Source organism: Triticum aestivum, chromosome 2A, assembly GCF_018294505.1.
Source record: "Triticum aestivum cultivar Chinese Spring chromosome 2A, IWGSC CS RefSeq v2.1, whole genome shotgun sequence".
Taxonomy (NCBI): Eukaryota; Viridiplantae; Streptophyta; class Magnoliopsida; order Poales; family Poaceae; genus Triticum; species Triticum aestivum.
Genome location: NC_057797.1, coordinates 737,478,585 through 737,493,617, shown reverse-complemented (window position 1 = coordinate 737,493,617; position 15,033 = coordinate 737,478,585). Strand labels below are relative to the sequence as shown.

The following is a 15,033-nucleotide window of genomic DNA, read 5'->3' as shown; positions in this document are numbered from 1 at the left end:
AGTGCGAGACATTGCTCAAGGCTCTCTAGGCAAACACAGTGTAATTATCAGCGAGATCAAAGCTCGTTCTACCGCTTTTTCTTGTAGTTTCATTTTGAAGGTCGAGATAGTAACATAGAAGCGCATAGCTTAGCTAGATATGCTCTTAATCTAGCCTCAGGGTGTCATGTGTGGTTTGGCCAACCATATAATGTAAGCATTACTATTTGTGGAATTCGATCAATAAAGAACAGACTTTCCCCTAAAAAAACCAAACCAAATTGGCTTGTACCGACGTCAAATTCATGGGACCGATGGGTCAGGTCGGCATGAACTAACATACCTCATCGTTTATGTGTACCCCAGTCCCGTAGGAAAACATACATCACGCCCGATGGATTCAAGGGACACATCTATAAGTCGCTTGTTGTGAGTTCTATTCGCACGCTGCCTAACGACTTGTACACATGCCATGCTAAATTGGCAAACCCAGCCACTAAAAAGCATCTAGGAAGGGAACCAGTGTAGTGATCCTAACTTAGCTTCTACGGACCACTAGTTAATTGTAGTGGTTTTACATTAATCGTGTCCGACATATACCTTACACGTGCTAAATTTGATTTAATGTTTTGTATGGGTAAATGAAGGAAATGGAATTTTTGGTTTAGTTGAGATTTTGATAAGATTTGATTTAACTTAGGTATCGGTAGGGGTAGACAAAGAAAATTTGATTAGTTGAGGTTTTGGTATGATTTGATTGAGTTAATAAAAGACATGATTTGGGTAAATTTTGGTTGAGTTAAAACAAGAAAATGTTTGCAGTAGGACAAAAAAATTACTGATTTGGTTTAGATTATCCTAGAAGGGGAGGGAATGAGGAGAGGAGGTGAGACGAACGTACCAACTCCTTTTAATAGTAGAGACCTTAACGAATTATTTGGGCTTCAGGTTTTCACTAGTTTAGATAGGGTTCATGACTTTGTCAAAAAATATTTATACGCTTAGAAATTGGTCATATCATCAAAAAATGTTCAAGAGTTTTAAAGATTGTTCTTGAAATATTGAAAAAAAGTTCACACCGTTCAAACAATGCTCCTGATGTTCAAGAAATGTTCACACATTTACACGTTTACAAACTTATACATGTTCATGAATGTAACACAATTGTTGTAGCAATTTAAAATAAATATTTGTACTATTCAAAATATACTCATGGCATTTAAAAAATGTATATGTGTAAGAACAACCATTCATGAAATGTAAAAAATGGAACGTGCAATTACAAAAAATATTCATACCTTTCAAAAAAGACTAATGACATTTTATAGAAATGTTCATGCGTATGAAGATATGGTCATGAATTATTTTAAAGATGTCCATGGAATGTAAAATTTTGTTCGCACATTTTTACAAAAAAATTGTTCTGTTCAAAAAATATGTCCATATTTACAAAAATATACATGACATATAAAGAAATCATTACTATTTAAAAATTGTTCAAAATACTTAAAAATTGTTCAGGTGTTTAAAATAAGGGTTTTTATCATTTTTGCCACTAGTTGTGTCCCACTACTCAGTTTTGCCATTAGAAGTTACAACTACTCAAAAATGCCATCGATCCGTGAGATGTTTGCTCAAAAATGCCATCGTTTCGTTAGATGTTTCCTCAAAAATGCCATTAGACATCGTTATTTTCACATCAAACACATTGACCATGTTATATGACAAAAACAAGCCTAGACCCACATGTCAGTTCTCTCTATCTCACAATGATAAGTGTGGCCCCACTTGTCAGGAGTAACCAAGCGAATAATTTTATAGAAAAATAAGAACGTCGTTGGGATCAAGTGGGCCCCACACTTTATTGTAGTAAGATAGAAGGAGAGCTGGCATGCTGGTTCATAGGTATTTATGTCATTATAACATGGCAAAAGAGATTTAAGATCACAATAATGGTACCTAGTGGCATTTTTGAACACATGTCTAACAAAGCGATGGCATTTTTGAGCAGTTGAAATTATTAGTGGCAAAACTGAGTAGTGGGACACAACCGATGGCATAAATGATAAAAACCCTTAAAATAATGTCGTGGTAATGTAAACATGTTCAAACATTCATTAATAAAATGTTCAATGTGTACTTAAAAATACAAGGTGTGTATGGAAAATGTTTAGCGTGAACTCAAAAAATGTTCAATGTGTATTTAAAACATGTTCCTAAGAAAAAAATGTTCATGACATATAAAAAATGCTTGAACACTAGGACAAACTAATAAAAAATGCGTGAATCCGTGATTCTTTTTTAGAAAGGTATAAAGGAGGAAATAAAAAACGAAAAGAAAAGTAGAAAATGGACAAGGAACCAGAGAGAAGAAAAAAGAAATAAAAAAGAATGGAAAAAGTAAAGTAAAAGTACAAGAAAATGAAAAAATAACAAGGAAATTGATCAAAAAAGAGAAGAAAAGCAGATAACCAGAAATGAACAACAGGGAAGGAAAAAAGACCCAAAATCTTCCTCAAACAAGAGTAGAAGGTTCCTGAAACCACCGGTATAGAAGGAATGAAATCGAGATAAGCCAACAAGAAAAAGGCTGGCCCAAAACGATGCACCAACGGAAACACGTAAGGCGAGGTGGTGCTCTATTTCATAGTAAGTGAGATATAGCATCTACACACACGAGAGGCGATGGGATCCAGATCTGGAGACACTGGGCCTAGGTCAGCATCCCAACGACTATTTTATTTTTGGTTGGAACTGCCAGGCATGGTAAACCTTAGGCTTATTAGGTTCATAGAAAACCTTAGGCTTATTTAATTGCAAGAATTTCATAAGAATTTTCGAGGATTTCAGTCCATAAGAAACTTTCCTATGAAACTTATTTGGATCATATGAATGGCTTTATTAAATTTCTATGAGATACATTCTTATACCATTTTTGGCGGGTGATTCTTATACCTTCCATTTTATAGGAGTCCTAAAACGACCTCAAACCTCATTTTGTTTTTCCATGGAGAAGTCCAATGCACTTGAATTCTATCTCGGTTTAGTCCTCTATAATTTCAAAATCTTATAAAATTATAATACATGCATCTTAACCATTGTTCTTTTTTTCTATTCCTATGTTTTCAAATTCTTGCAATCCAAAGATGAATCATCTGCCAGTTGGCAGGGAAGCTAAGCTTCATCTTGCATCTGCTAGATGACATATAAATAAATCATACTCCCTCCGTAAACTAATATAAGAGCATTTAGAATACTAAAGTAGTGATCTAAACACTCTTATATTAGTTTATAGAGGAAGTACTATTTAAAAATTGTTCAAAAGGCATAAAAAATGTTCAGGTGTTTAAAATTTTGTGATAACATAAACATGTTCAAACATTCATTAATAAAATGTTGAATGTGTACTTCAAAAATAAAAGGCGTGTATGGAAAATGTTTAGCATGAATTCAAGAAATGTTCAATGTGTATTTAAATCATGTTCACAAACCAAAAATGTTTGTGAAATGCAAAAAAAAATCACTATTTTGTTCACGAATGTTCATGACATATAAAAAAGAATGCTTGTACACTAAGACAAACTAATAAAAAAATATGTGAATATATGATTTTCATAAAAATAAAGATATAAATAAAGCAGAAAATAAAAAACAAAAAGAAACATAGAAAACCGACAGAAACCGCAGAGAAGAAAAAAAATAAAAATGAAAGTAAAAGTACAAGAAAATGAAAGAAACCCAAACAAGGAAAATGTTGGGAAACGCAGTAATTTCAAAATTTTCCTACGCACACGCAAGATCTATCATGGTGATGCATAGCAACGAGAGGGGAAGAGTGTTGTCCACGTACCCTCGTAGACCATAAGCGGAAGCGTTATGACAACGCGGTTGATGTAGTTGTACGTCTTCACGATCCGACCGATCCTAATACCGAAAGTACGGCACCTTCGCGATCTGCACACGTTCGGCTCGGTGACGTCCCACGAACTCTCGATCTAGCTGAGTATCAAGGGAGAGCTTCGTCAGCACGACGGCATGATGACGGTGATGATGAAGCTACCGACGCAGGGCTTCGCCTAAGCACTACGACGATATGACCGAGGTGGATTATGGTGGAGGGGGCACCCACACGGCTAGGAGATCAATGATCAACTTGTGTGTTCTAGGGTGCCCCCTGCCCCCGTATATAAAGGAGCAAGGGGGAGGCCGGCCGACCCATGGGGCGCGCCATGAGAGGAGTACTCCTCCTAGGAGGAGTAGGACTCCCCTTTCCTAGTCCTGCTAGGAGGGGGAAAGGAAGGAGGAGAGGGAGAAGGAAAGGGGGGCGCCCCCCCCCTTCTCTAGTCCAATTCGGACCAAAGGGGGAGGGGCATGCAGCCTGCCCTGGCCGGCCCTCTCTCTCTCCACTAAGGCCCATGTGGCCCATTAGTTCCCCAGGGGGGTTTAGATAACCCTCCGGCACTCTGGTTTTCTTTGAAATCACCCGGAACACTTCCGGTGTCCGAATATAGTCGTCCAATATATCAATCTTTATATCTCGACCATTTCGAGACTCCTCGTCATGTCCGTGATCATATCCAGAACTCCAAACAACCTTCGGTTCATCAAAACACATAAACTCATAATACCGATCGTCACCGAATGTTATGCGTGCGGACCCTACGGGTTCGAGAACTATGTAGACATGACCGAGACTCGTCTCCGGTCAATAACCAATAGCGGAACATGGATGCTCATATTGGTTCCTACATATTCTAGAAGATCTTTATCGGTCAAACCGCATAAAAACATACGTTGTTACCTTTGTCATCGGTATGTTACTTGCCCGACATTCGATTGTCGGTATCATCATACGTAGTTCAATCTCGTTACCGGCAAGTCTCTTTACTCGTTATGTAATGCAACATCCCGTAACTAACTCATTAATCACATTGCTTGCAAGACTTATAGTGATGTGCATTACCAAGAGGGCCCAGAGATACCTCTCCGACAATCGGAGTGACAAATCCTAATCTTGATCTATGCCAACTCAACAAACACCATCAGATACACCTGCAGAGCATCTTTATAATCACCCAGTTACGTTGTGACGTTTGATAGCACACTAAGTGTTCCTCCGGTATTCGGGAGTTGCATAATTTTATAGTAATAGGAACATGTATAAGTCATGAAGAAAGCAATAGCAATAAACTAAACGATCATAGTGCTAAGCTAATGGATGGGTCTTGTTCATCACATCATTCTCTAATGATGTGATCCCGTTCATCAAATGACAACTCATGTCTATGGCTAGGAAACTTAACCATATTTGATTAGCGAGCTAGTCAAGTAGAGGCATACTAGGGACACTCTGTTTGTCTATGTATTCACACATGTATCAAGTTTTCGGTTAATGCAATTTCTAGCATGAATAATAAATATTTACCATGGTATAAGGAAATAAATAATAACTTTATTATTGCTTATGGGGCATATTTCCTTCAGAAAAATGATCAAAAAAGAGAAGAAAAGCATATAACCAGAAATGAACAACACATAAGGAAAAACAATGACATGAAATCTTCCTTAAACAAGAGTAGAACGTTCCTAGGACCACCAGAATAGAAGGAAAGAAATCGAGATAAGCCAACGAGAAAAAGGCCAGCCCAAAACGATGCGCCAGTGGAAATGCGTAAGCCAAGGTGGTGCTCTTTCTCACAGTAAGAGGGATATAGTATCTACGCACACAAGAGGCGGCGGGATCCAAATCTGTGGACACTCGGCCTAGGCAAGCATCCCAACGACTATTTGATTTTTGGTTGGAACTACAAGGCATGGTAAACCTTAGGCTTATTTAATTGCAAGAATTTTCGAGGATTTCAGTCCATCAGAAATTTTCCTATGAAACTTATTTGGATCATATTAATGGGTTTAACAAATTTCTACGGGATACATTCTTATATATTTTGGGAAAGTATCTAGTGCTCCCAGGCTTGGGGTGCTCCCGGTGCTCCAAATGTCCGAAAAACATTTTTAGAATGTTCAAAAAATTCTGAAAAAATGCAGCACATTGACGGAACATCAATATCTCTTGTCACAAAATTTCAAATCAAAATTCGAAACATTGCTTGAGATACAAAAATGACAATTTTTTTTACATAACATAAGTTGGGCTTTAGTTTTGGCCCATTATCACATTGATGTCAAATTTGTCATTTTTGTATCTCGAGCAATGTTTCGAATTTTGATTTGAAATTTTGTGACAAGAGACATCGATGTTCCGTCGATGTGCTGCATTTTTTTCAGAATTTTTTGAACATTTTAAAAAAAAAATCGCATCGGAGCACCGGGAGCACCCTAGGCCTGGGAGCACTAGGTACTTTCCCTATATCTTTTTTGGCCGCTGATTCTTATACCTTTCGTTTTATATGAATCCTAAAACGAGCTCAAACCTCTTTTTTTTCCTTCGAGAAGTCCAATGCACTTGAATTCTATCTCATTTTAGTCCTCTATAATTTCAAAATCTTATAGAAATTATAATACATGCATCTTAATCATTGTTCTTTTTTTCTACTCCTATGTTTTCGAATTCTTTCAATCCGAAGATGGATCATATGCTAAATGACATATAAAGAAATCATACTATTTAAAAATTGTTCAAAGACTTCAAAAATGTTCAGGTGTTTAAAATGATGTCGTGATAATGTAAACATGTTCAAACATTCATTAATGAAATGTTCAATGTGTACATAAAAAAAGTGTGTATGGAAAAAAATATTGTGAATTCAAGAAATGTTCAATGTGTATTTCAAACATGTTCATAAACCAAAAATGTTTTGTGGAATGCAAAAAAAATCACTAATGTTTTAAAAAATGTTCATCGCATATAAAAAATGCTTGTACACTAAGAGAAACTAATAAAAAAATGCGTGAATCAATGATTTGTTTTTGAAAAATAAAGCAGAAAATAAGAAAACAAAATGAAAAATAGAAAACCGACAAGGAACCGCAGAGAAGAAAAAAATAAAATTAATGGAAAAATGAAAGTAAAAGTGCAAGAAAATGAAGAAAACGAAATAAGGAAAATTGATCAAAAAAGAGAAGAAAGGCGGATAAGCGGAAATGAACATCACAGAAGGAAAATATCAACACAAAATTCTCCAGAAACAAGAGTAGAAGGTTCCTGGACCCACCAGAATAGAAAGAAAGAAATCGAGATAAGCCAACGAGAAATAGGCCAGCCCAAAACGATGCGCCAGTGGAAACGCGTAAGAGCATCTCCAACAGACGCACAAAAACTGCTCCATGGGCTAAAATTCGAGTTTTTTGGGCGCCGGACAGCTCCAGCAGAATCTGTAAAATAGTACATGCGTAAAAAAGGTTTGGGCACGCGCTAAAAAGCGCTATAAGAAGCTGCAAATCTGGGGCATCAGATTGCGCGCGCTTTACAATTTGCACTACATGCTAAAAGTGCTACAATTATGTGCTAAAAACTATTATAGCACGCGGAATTTTTATGCGCCTGTTGAAGATGCTCTAAGGCGAGGTGGTGCTCTATCTCACAGTAAGCGAGATATATAGCATCTACGCACAGTAGAGGCGACGGGATCCATATCTATGGACACTGGGCCTAGGCAAGCATCCCAACGACTATTTGATTTTTGGTTAGAACTACAAGGCATGGTAAACCTTAGGCTTATTTAATTGCAAGAATTTTCAAGGATTTCAGTCCATCAGAAATTTTCCTATGAAACTTATTTGGATCTTATTAATGGGTTTAACAAATTTCTACGAGATACATTCTTATATCTGTTTTGGCTGCTGATTCTTATACCTTTCGTTTTATATGAATCCTGAAATGAGCTCAAACCTCATTTTATTTTTCCTTCAAGAAGTCCAATGCACTTGAATTCTATCTCATTTTAGTCCTCTATAATTTCAAAATCTTATAGGAATTATAATACACGCATCTTAATCATTGTTCTTTTCTTCTATTCCTATGTTTTCGAATTCTTTCAATCCAAAGATGGATCATCTGCTAGATGACATATAAAGAAATTATACTAGGTAAAATTGTGTCTATCACAGCTTGCCACAGAACTAGTTAAGGGTCGCTAAACTTTTAACGGTTTGAAAATTATCAAAAAATATGAAATAAATATGGAAGCATCTCTCTAATGCAATAAGATGATCCAACGGAGGAATTGTCAAAATATGCATCTATGTGTCATCGGCAAAAATAATAAGCATTTCAGCTCACTGCGACATAAATATATACTGAACTATTTATTTTTTTGTCCAGAACACATACAGTCGTATTTTTTTAATCCCTCCGTTGGATCATGTTATATTATAGGTGTGTTGGTTCAGTATTTTTTTTTCAGAATTTTTGAGAACTTTTGCACCGTTGAAGCTCTTAACTAGTTCTGTGGCAAGCACTTGTAGAAAATCCTACTCCAATCATACTATTTAAAATTGTTCAAAAGACTTTAAAAAAATTCAGGTATTTAAAATAATGTCGTGATAATGTAAACATGTTCAAACATTCATTGATAAAATGTTCATGTGTACTTCAAAAATAAAAGGTGTGTATGGAAAAAAATTATCGTGAATTCAAGAAATGTTCAATATGTATTTCAAACATGTTCATAAACCAAAAATGTTTGTGAGATGCAAAAAAAATCACTAATGTTTTCAAAAATGTTCATCGCATATTAAAAAATGCTTGTACACTAGGAGAAACTAATAAAAAATGTGTGAATCTATGATTGTTTCTGAAAAATAAAGCAGAAAATAAGAAAACAAAATGAAAAATAGAAAACCGACAAGGAACCGCAGAGAAGAAAAAAAATGAACGGAAAAATGAAAGTAAAAGTGCAAGAAAATGAAGAAAACGAAACAAGGAAAATTGATCAAAAAAGAGAAGAAAGGTGGATAACCGGAAATGAACAACACAGAAGGAAAATATCGACACAAAATCTTCCTCAAACAAGAGTAGAAGGTTTCTGGACCCACCAGAATAGAAAGAAAGAAATCGAGATAAGCCAACGAGAAAAAGGCCAGCTCAAAACGATGCGCCAGTGGAAACACATAAGAACATCTCCAACAGATGCACAAAAACTGCTCCGCAGGTTAAAATTCGAGTTTATTGGGCGCCGGACAGCTCCAGCAGAAGCTGTAAAATAGTGCACGCGTAAAAAGGGTTTGGGCACGCGCTAAAAAGCGCTATCGAAAGCTGCAAATTTGGGGCGTCGGATTGCGCGTGCTTCACAATTTACACTGCATGCTAAAAGTGCTACAATGCCGCGCTAAAAACTATTATAGCGCGCAAAACTTTTATGCACCTGTTGAAGATGCTCTAAGGCGAGGTGGTGCTCTATCTCACAGTAAGCGAGATATAGCATCTACGCACAGTAGAGGCGACGGGATCCATATCTGTGGACACCGGGCCTAGGCCAGCATCCCAACGACTATTTGATTTTTGGCTGGAACTGCAAGGCATGGTAAACCTTTGGCTTATTTAATTGCAAGAATTTCATAAGAATTTTAGACGATTTCACTCCATATGGAGTTTTCCTATGAGAGTTATTTGTATCATATGAATGGGTTTCTGAAATTTCTACGAAATACATTCTTATACCTTTTTTTGGCGGGTGATTCTTGTACCTTTCATTTATAGGAGCCCTAAAACGAGCTCAGGCCTCATTTTATTCTCCCTTGGAGAAGTCCAATGCAGTTGAATTCTATCTCGTTTTAGTCCTCGAATTCTATCTCCCGGGCGCGCTCCCCTCGTCAGGCACGCATGGGAGACGGGTGACATGTCACGCTCAGGCTCAGGCTCAGCTAGCTCGACTCATGAAGCCAATAACTGTGGAATCCATTGCCACACACGCCGCGCCAAGCGGGCGGCATTCATTGGCCAACAATCAGACCAGCGCCAGCAGCCCCGCCCGCCCGCACCCAACACAGCGCCAGCAACGCCACCTCACTCGCGTCGCGTGGATGAAACGAGCGCGATCGATGATAATATTTCGATTAAAAAAGGCCAATAGCTCGTCTCCGGGGCTCCTTCCGCGCTCCCGTGCTGCCGTGCCGGTACAAGAAAGAAAGAAAGAAAGAAAGAAAGAAAGAAGAGATCATTGGCGGCCGGGTCCCGCAACCGTCGTCCCGTCCCGCCTCGCCAGAAGCCAACAGCGCATATAAAATGGAGCCTTCTCGCATCGCATCGCACCCCACCCCTCTGTGCTGTTCCCTCCCCGCCGAGGCACTGCCACGGACAGCGACGCCCCTCCTCGTGCCATCTTCTTCCTCTCCCTTCCCTCCACCACACTCGTGACTGACTCACTGAGCTGAGCTGAGCCTGAGCGCACGCGACGTCGCAGGGAACAGTTACGCGCCCGAGTTAATGCCCTGCTGAATGCGGAGCAGTTTCTTTCCACTGCCTCGCTCGCTTGCTTCAGCTGCCCCGGCATTCAATGCCCTCGTATCCCTCCTCCTACGCTAGCTAGCCAAGTGTGTCTGCGTGCGCTCCGCCGGGCGCCGGATTGGGTGGATAGATTGGTAGAGGTGGGAGAGGGGGGATGAACTACCTCCGGAGCCGGAGCCTGAAGCGGCTCCTCTCCATCGGCCGCCGGAGCAACCCCGACGAGGACTGCGTCGTCGAGGCCGAGCCGGTGGCGGTGGCGGTGGCGCCGAGCAAGCCCGCGTGGAGGTGCTTCTCCTACGAGGAGGTTGACCAGGCCACCAACGGCTTCCACCCAGGTAAAAACAAGAATCAATTAACGCCGGTTTGTTCATGCCCGCCGTTTCTTTCTTGCTCCGGCGTTGTCGCGCGTTACATAACAGAGTGCATGAATGGGTTGTGCGTGCGTGCAGACAACGTGGTGGGGCGTGGCGGGTACGGCGAGGTGTACTGCGGCATCATGGCGGACGGGCGCGCCGTGGCGGTGAAGCGGCTGGCGGCGGCGGCGGCGGACGAGAAGAAGGAGAAGGACTTCCTGACGGAGCTGGGCACGGTGGGCCACGTGCGCCACCCCAACGTCTCCTCCCTCCTCGGCTGCTGCGTCGACCGCGGCCTCCACCTCGTCTTCGACTTCTCCACCCGCGGCTCCGTCTCCGCCAACCTCCACGGCGAGTCCCTTCTCCCTCCGCATGCTCTGCTTTTCCCCAATGTAGTCTAGCTCTAGTACGTGTCGCCTGACTGATGCGGTGCAGACGAGAAGCGGCCGGTGATGACGTGGAGCCAGCGGCACGGCGTGGCGGTGGGCACCGCGCGGGGGCTCCGCTACCTCCACAAGGGCTGCGCGCGCCGGATCATCCACCGGGACATCAAGGCCTCCAACATCCTCATCGACGCCGACTACCAGCCCCAGGTGCGTCCATGCTCTCGGTTCATCAACACACTCTGCTCCTGCTTCCCCTGTTCGACGGCGGCGGTGGCTGACAGACGTTGCTCTACGCAGATATCCGACTTCGGGCTCGCACGGTGGCTGCCGTCGGAGTGGACGCACCACGCCATCGCGCCCATCGAGGGCACCTTCGGGTCAGTCAGTCAAAACTCAAAACCTTTCCTCTCGTCTCCCTCTGTCCGCATTGAAGAAGAGGAGGAAGAGAGTGGCGACGTGGCATTGACTCTGTGGTCGGGCGGGCGTGCAGGTGCCTGGCGCCGGAGTACTTCACGCACGGCATCGTGGACGAGAAGACGGACGTGTTCGCCTTCGGCGTCTTCCTCCTCGAGCTCATCTCTGGCCGCAAGCCCGTCGACGGCTCCCACATGAGCCTCCTCGCATGGGTACGTAGTAACGCCACGTGTGTCATCAGCGGCGCATGCTCGTTCCTGGTGCGACGACGTGGCTGAGTTTTTCTCGTCCGCTCCGGCATGCAGGCCAAGCCTTACCTGAAGGACGGCGTGGTGCAAGGGCTGGTGGACCCGCGGCTCGGCGACGGCGGCTACGACGCCGGCCAGCTCCGGCGGCTCATGTTCGTCGCCTCGCTCTGCGCCAGGGCCGCCGCCGCGTGGCGGCCCACCATGACAGAGGTACGTAACGTACTAGCCACTCAAACCACTGAAAAAAATACAGTATATTCGTCCTCTACACTTGCTGCCCTACCTTGTCCAAATTAGGGACAAAGCTCAGAATTCAGCCGCAGCATTAATAATCTTGTAAGTGTAACGCTGAAGGCTTCTGCCGACATACATACATGGCGCCGATGCCGATCAGCACTGAATAACGCACGTAGCTTTCGATAGTTGGTGCCCTAATTGTTGCCCTAGATAGAACCTGCGCATAACCGTCTGGCTCTGCAGATGCTGGGGTAGTAGGTCAGACTCTGACATGGTGGTAGGATTCGCGCCATAACCATGGATGGGCCACCAAATTGAAACCCTAGCCATCACCAAACGGACGACAAAAGGCAAAGACAAACCACCTATATTCCCATTCTTGTTCCGGCATCCAAAACAAACCTCTTGCCCTGCATTGCGATTGGCAACAGCTGCAACTTCTCCAACTAGATTGCCAATCAGACGGACTAGAAACATTATCCGAAGAGCTTCTTACAAGGTACCTGCGTGCCCGGATGGTCTGAACGGTAGGTTCACCAGCTCTGCCATTCTAGCAGCATACAATGGCGTGGACAAATCACAACTGGAATGGGCCAAAAATAAATCAATGCCGGCTTGGATGGATGAATAATTGTCAAGGGCTGCTGCAAAAGCTGCCCGAAGGATCTAGTCCAAGAGACGCCGTCTGTCTTAATAATAGTACTGATCTGCACTGCGGGTCAAGCCATGCTAGTAGTAATCAGCAGGTCACCATTAGTCCATTACTTTATGGATGTCCGGTGCCAGGTAACCATATCACCGAGAATAATCTCCCTATCTAATAACATGGACACAAAAAATAATCCGTATATATTCTCCGTCCAATCAAATAGAGCCCAAACAAGACTAGCCGGCTGCACACATACGGCTCGCACCTGTCGTAGTTGCGGTAGCATGTCTGTCAGGGTCGCCCACCCGTCCCGTACACGCATACGGATACGGTTGTTAAATACTGCCACGTTTACGTTGCGTCAGTTAGTCAGTCGCGACAGCACGGCTAGGGTTCTAGCTTTAGTTTAAGCTCGCTCGCGAGGACGCATCTGCCGACCAGTACGTACGCGCGCGAGTAACACTGCACCAAACGAAACCCGTGTGATTGCGCCGACTAGCTTGTCTCTTGTCTTCGTCTGCTCCGCTGGACATCACACCGAACCAACTAGGATCACACACACTGTAGGAAATGAGTGATGCATGTACACTGTATCATCACTGTGTGCAGCATATACGAAAATCTGAGGCGCTGCGTAATGATAATGCTGCATGCATAATGGAGGATCAATCAGTATATATATCCTGGCTGGAAAAGCCTGTCTCCAACTCCAAGCGGCCACGGGAGCCTGCTCTCGACCTCGGCGGTTAGGGGTTGAGCAGTGGTACTGGAGCCTAATTATGGAAGCTACAAGGAGAACTTGTGCAGCATTGAGTCTTCCGTTGGTGAGCGAGTGGGTGGGGAATGAGGATTAGGACAAGCAACAGGGCGATCTGGCTGTTTTACTCTGGCTTTGGAAGATGACAAAGGGGTCTTCTGGTCCTTTTGGCCGCGTCGCAGCTCCCAAGAATGGCCGGTTTCTTGATAATGGTATTGCAATTTGCAAGGGCATAGGATGCTCTGTTGCTTCTAGCTTAGTACTACTGCTGACTCACGGGAAGGCCGAGGGGAGGGAGGTTGGGGACACAGGACAGCTCGAGAAGATAAATCTCGAGGCTAGCCAACAAAACATGCCACCCCAGAATTGGGTATATACAAAACCCGGTCTGCTCCAACCCATGTCCAATCACGGATTAGTTTATCATCACTCATGCACTGTGCCACTAGCATATACGTATAATTTCACTCGGGGGATACTGTCGTTTGACCACACGACTGTCAGAGGCTCAAATGTTTTGTTTTCTTTTGTTTTTTGGAAACGAAGCTTTCGGGTAAAATGTTTCAGTTTGAGCAAAGCTTTGCGTGCAAGTTCGGTACACATGATATACTATTTGAGTTGCCATTCTGAACTTTGAGAAACTGCGTCTGAATTTTCTGAACCGTGCATGGCTAATTGACGCAGGTGCTGGAGCTGCTGGAGTCGGACGAGATATCGCAGGAGCGGTGGCAGATGCCGGAGGAGGCGGTGGAGGACGAGTTCTGGGACTTCGATGATCTCACCGACTTCGAGGAGGACGACGACGATGACTACGACGGCGAATCGGATTCCCCCTCGATACCCTCGTCAGCCTGCAGCATCCGCGCCAATGATTGATTACATTAGCCCCTACCCAGATCTTTTTTGCAGCTGTCAGTAGATCAAGTGTCCGTCTTGTTTTTTGGCTTAGGAGATCGGTATGAATGAATGAATATGATCCTCTCGATTATATCATCAGTGTACATAAACAAAACCAACTACTACTACCTCCGTCCGGGTTTAAAAGGCCGGTTGGCCAGTATGCTCAGTCCGAAATTACTAGGCCGGCTGTTGCTTGCCCCGCGCATGCAAAACTGAGCCGCTGCATGCACCGCTATTCATTGGCTCACGGCAGGGAGGTGAGAGAACGCATGCAGTCAGCTGAGATAAATACGCTGTGGCTGCCTTGCATGTAGGCTACTCATTGGGCAGGAAAGAGCACGCGTGAAGGCTTTTGGAGGAAATCAAAGCAACACTTAATTAAATCGACAAGCGCCTTGATACTGCGGATCTGGTCCATGGGACGTGTAATCCCGGACGGAGGTAGTAGCAACTAGTGAGGCGAGAACAGTAAGGGATTTGATCTAGCCCATGGTTTCATTATTTTCCATGTCTCCATTTGCACGCAAGAGGCAAGAATCTCCCTCCATAAACCCGTGCTAGCGACATTATCGTCCTCTGATCTGGTCATCTGACATTGACGGATGGTTTTGCTGTCAGTGCTGTTTGGCAAGTTGACATGACACTGCCACTCTGCCCGGGGCCTTGATCTCCAACCGACCTGAGCGGCTAAACTGCTGTTGGTTC

The 15,033-nt window shown here is 43.2% G+C and overlaps 1 protein-coding gene across 1 annotated transcript; it reads left to right on the top strand.

Annotated features, from left to right (window-relative positions):
• Positions 1-10,179: 10,179 nt before the first annotated feature.
• Positions 10,180-14,453, top strand: LOC123190716 (probable receptor-like serine/threonine-protein kinase At5g57670). The gene is made up of 7 exons (XM_044603421.1): positions 10,180-10,719; positions 10,834-11,088; positions 11,173-11,330; positions 11,421-11,500; positions 11,614-11,749; positions 11,843-11,995; positions 14,113-14,453. The coding sequence occupies exons 1-7, from the start codon at positions 10,539-10,541 to the stop codon at positions 14,302-14,304; spliced, it is 1,155 nt and encodes a 384-aa protein (XP_044459356.1). The 5' UTR covers positions 10,180-10,538; the 3' UTR covers positions 14,305-14,453.
• Positions 14,454-15,033: the final 580 nt, after the last annotated feature.

Bases quoted from the DNA above. Each gene is read 5' to 3' on its own strand.
- LOC123190716 (XM_044603421.1), top strand. From the start codon at position 10,539: ATGAACTACCTCCGGAGCCGGAGCCTGAAGCGGCTCCTCTCCATCGGC. The intron at 11,501-11,613 runs GTCAGTCAGTCA...GCGGGCGTGCAG, and splicing joins CCCATCGAGGGCACCTTCGG to GTGCCTGGCGCCGGAGTACT. The intron at 11,750-11,842 runs GTACGTAGTAAC...TCCGGCATGCAG, and splicing joins ACATGAGCCTCCTCGCATGG to GCCAAGCCTTACCTGAAGGA.